Below are 491 nucleotides of genomic sequence, written 5' to 3'. Positions count from 1 at the left end.
AGGGAGTTGTTTCTCAGGGAATCTCATGGAGGAGGTCTTATGGGACACTTTAGAGTCAAGAAGACATACAAGACAGCTTTTGATCAGTTCTACTGGCCAAGCTTGATGAAGGACGTTGAGAGGATTTGTAGCCGATGTGTGATCTGCAAGAAATCCAAAACCAAGACATCTAATCCCGGTTTGTATTCGGCTCTACCCATTCCTTCTCATCCTTGGGTAGATATTTCTATGGATTTTGTTCTTGGTTTACCCAGGACTAAAACTGGCCGAGACTCCATCTTTGTGGTTGTGGATAGATTTTTGAAAATGGCTCACTTCATTCCATGTCATAAAACTGATGATGCTGTGCAAGTTGCTGAATTGTTCTTTAGGGAAATTGTTAGATTGCATGGAATGCCTAAGACCATTGTCTCTGATCGTGATGCTAAGTTCCTTAGCTATTTTTGGAAAACTTTGTGGTCTAAATTAGGAACCAGATTGATGTTCTCTAC

General features: G+C 40.9%; 1 protein-coding gene across 1 annotated transcript in view; it reads left to right on the top strand.

The window, feature by feature from the left end:
• Positions 1–491, top strand: part of LOC106330374 — a 6,390-nt gene that overhangs the window by 5,183 nt on the left and 716 nt on the right. Inside the window, exon 3 of the mRNA XM_013768847.1 lies at positions 3–389. Coding sequence (XP_013624301.1) covers positions 3–389 — 387 coding nt within the window. The remainder of the gene's footprint in view (positions 1–2; positions 390–491) is intronic.

The sequence above is a fragment of the Brassica oleracea genome, chromosome C3 (assembly GCF_000695525.1).
Source record: "Brassica oleracea var. oleracea cultivar TO1000 chromosome C3, BOL, whole genome shotgun sequence".
Classification (NCBI taxonomy): domain Eukaryota; kingdom Viridiplantae; phylum Streptophyta; class Magnoliopsida; order Brassicales; family Brassicaceae; genus Brassica; species Brassica oleracea.
Note: the sequence above shows the minus strand (reverse complement) of the source record. Positions and strands in the feature narration are given on the sequence as shown.